Raw genomic sequence first — 2,691 nt, forward strand, 5'->3', positions numbered from 1 at the left:
CCTGTGCAGAGTACAGTGTCCCCTCCTCCTTTTACCCCTGCAGCATTCCCTCCTTTGTCTAGCGTTAGGGCTACTCCTAGTGTGAAACCAACACCTGCAAAACAAATTATGAGAAATACTAGGCAGGAAGGGATTGTGGGGATGAGACTATCTGATAAATTCTCTAAATATACTTTTGTGGATGTTCTGGTAGCTAATACTCCTACTGGAATAGTTGGTGACAGTGGGAAGGACCCTCCTCAAGCTGTTATCAATGCATAACATCGGTTTTTGGAATGTTAGGGGTCTAAATGACCTGAATAAACAGAAGATAGTTAAATGGTTTATGCATAATCATGGGGTTGGCTTGTTTGGCCTTATTGAAACTAAGATTAAACCTACTAATCTTCTTAATAAGAATACTTCTCTTTGTGATGTTTGGAGTATTACTACTAACTGTAGTTGGCATAAGGGTGGGAGGATTTGGGTGTTCTGGAAACCAGATCTCTTTGATTTGCAGTTCTTGTCATATGATGCTCAATATATTCATATGCATGTCCACTCTAGAGTTGATAATAAGAGGTTTTACCTTACTATGATTTATGCATTCAATAACTTGAATGATAGAATTGCCTTATGGAGTTTTTTGAAGTTGCAATCTCAGACCTGTGTGTCTCCTTGGTTATGGTTGGGGGACTTCAATGCTGTTTTATCTCCTATTGAGAGACTGGGAGGTTCCACTACTGAAGCAGAAATGGAGCATTTTCAGGAGTGTGTCTCCCTTTGTGGTATGGAGGACATTAATGCTACATGGGCTTTATATACTTGGTCTAATAAGCAGGAACCTACTGCTAGAGTATACAGTAGGTTAGATAGAGCTATGGGCAATCAGGAATGGCTTGATGAATTTGGTGATTATATAGCTCATTTCCATCCTGAGGGTTTGTTTGATCATTGCCCGTGTACTGTGGTGAATAGGAAAGCTGAATTTGATGGTAGAAGAAGCTTCAAGTATTTTAACATGTGGGGTGCAGCTGAGTCCTTCAAGGAATAGGTTGCTAGTGTGTGGCAACACAAACATAAGGGTACTAGGATGTTTTCTGTGGTTAAAAAGTTGAAAGCCCTAAAACCTGTCCTAAAGAAGCTGAATACTACTTGTTTCTCTGATATAGAGAATAACACTACCATTGCTAGTAGAGTTTTGGAGGAGATACAAGAGAAGTTAGTTGATAATCCTGGGGATACTGACTTGATTCGGCAGAAACTTGATTTATCTGCTGAGTTAAAAGGCCTTATTAATGCAAGGGATAGTTTCCTTACTCAGAAGGCCAAATTGCAGTGGTCATTGGAGGGGGATTTGAATACCTCATATTTTCATCGTGCAATTAAGAAAAGGATTATGTTGAACAAGGTTTTCCAGATAGAGGATATGCAGGGTGTTCTTTGTACTGAAGGTGCTACTATTCAGAATGCTTTCTTAGCTTATTACCAGAAGCTGCTGGGTACTCAAAATTCTACTGATGCAGTTAATGTTGTTGTGGTCATAAGGGGTCCTTGTTGTTCTGAGGATCACTGGTCTATTCTGGCAAAACCAGTTACTTGTTCTGAGGTTAAAGCTTGTTTTTTTAGTATTCCAAGCTGTAAGTCTCCTGACCCAGATGGCTATAATAGTCAGTTTTACAAAGATGTTTGGGATGTGATTGGGGATGAGGTTTGTGCTGCCATTATTAATTTCTTTGATTCTGGTCAGCTACTTTCTCAGGTTAATGCTACTGTCATCACTTTGATTCCTAAAAATGACAGGCTAACCAGTGTAGTGCATTACAGGCCTATCTCTTGCTGTAATGTACTTTATAAAGTCATTTCAAAAATCTTGTGTGCTAGGTTGGCTTTGGTATTGCCTGATATTATAAGCAAAAATCAAGGGGCTTTTGTCAAAGGCAGAAGTATTCTAGAAAATATCCTTATTTGTCAGGATCTGGTTAGAATGTACAATAGAAGAGCAGCTTCTCCTAGGTGTATGTTTAAACTTGACCTTCAAAAAGCCTATGACTCCATTGAATGGGGGTTTCTTGAGCAGATGCTTGCAGCTTTGAACTTTCCTGAGAAGTTTAGGCATCTGATAATGCAATGTGTTACTACCCCCTCTTATACCTTGAATCTAAATGGCACCCAGTTTGGCTTCTTTGCTGGCAGGAGGGGGTTGAGACAAGGTGATCCTATATCTCCCCTTCTCTTTTGTGTGTCTATGGAGTATCTGTCTAGGGTGATGAATTATGCTGTGGGTGAATGGTATTTCAAGTTTCACCCTCTTTGTAAGTCCTTAAAGTTGACTCACTTGCTTTTTGCTAATGATCTCCTTATGTTTTGCAAGGGGGATCATCAGTCTATTATGCTTATCTTGAGGGTGTTGGCTACCTTTACTGCTGCCTCTGGCCTAAGGGTTAATGCTTCCAAATCAGAAGTAGTGTTTAATGGTGTGATTGAAGCATTGAGACATGATATTATCTTTTTCTCTGGATTTCAGGAGGGTGTACTCCCTTTTAAATACTTAGGGGTACCTATTCAGGCTGGGAGACTAACTAGACATGATTGTAATATCCTTGTGGAGAGAATTGTGGCTAAAATTAGGGGAATAGGAGCTAGGAAGTTGAGTTATGCTGGCAAGATTATCTTAATTAACTCTGTGTTTAACACTCTACACAATTACTG

The 2,691-nt window shown here is 39.6% G+C and overlaps 1 protein-coding gene across 1 annotated transcript; it reads left to right on the top strand.

Annotated features, from left to right (window-relative positions):
* The first annotated feature begins 325 nt into the window (after positions 1 to 325).
* LOC141600819 (uncharacterized) lies at positions 326 to 1,033 on the top strand. The gene has a single exon (XM_074421073.1). The coding sequence runs from the start codon at positions 326 to 328 to the stop codon at positions 1,031 to 1,033; it is 708 nt and encodes a 235-aa protein (XP_074277174.1).
* Positions 1,034 to 2,691: the final 1,658 nt, after the last annotated feature.

The sequence above is a fragment of the Silene latifolia genome, chromosome 9 (assembly GCF_048544455.1).
Source record: "Silene latifolia isolate original U9 population chromosome 9, ASM4854445v1, whole genome shotgun sequence".
In the NCBI taxonomy this organism is placed as follows: domain Eukaryota; kingdom Viridiplantae; phylum Streptophyta; class Magnoliopsida; order Caryophyllales; family Caryophyllaceae; genus Silene; species Silene latifolia.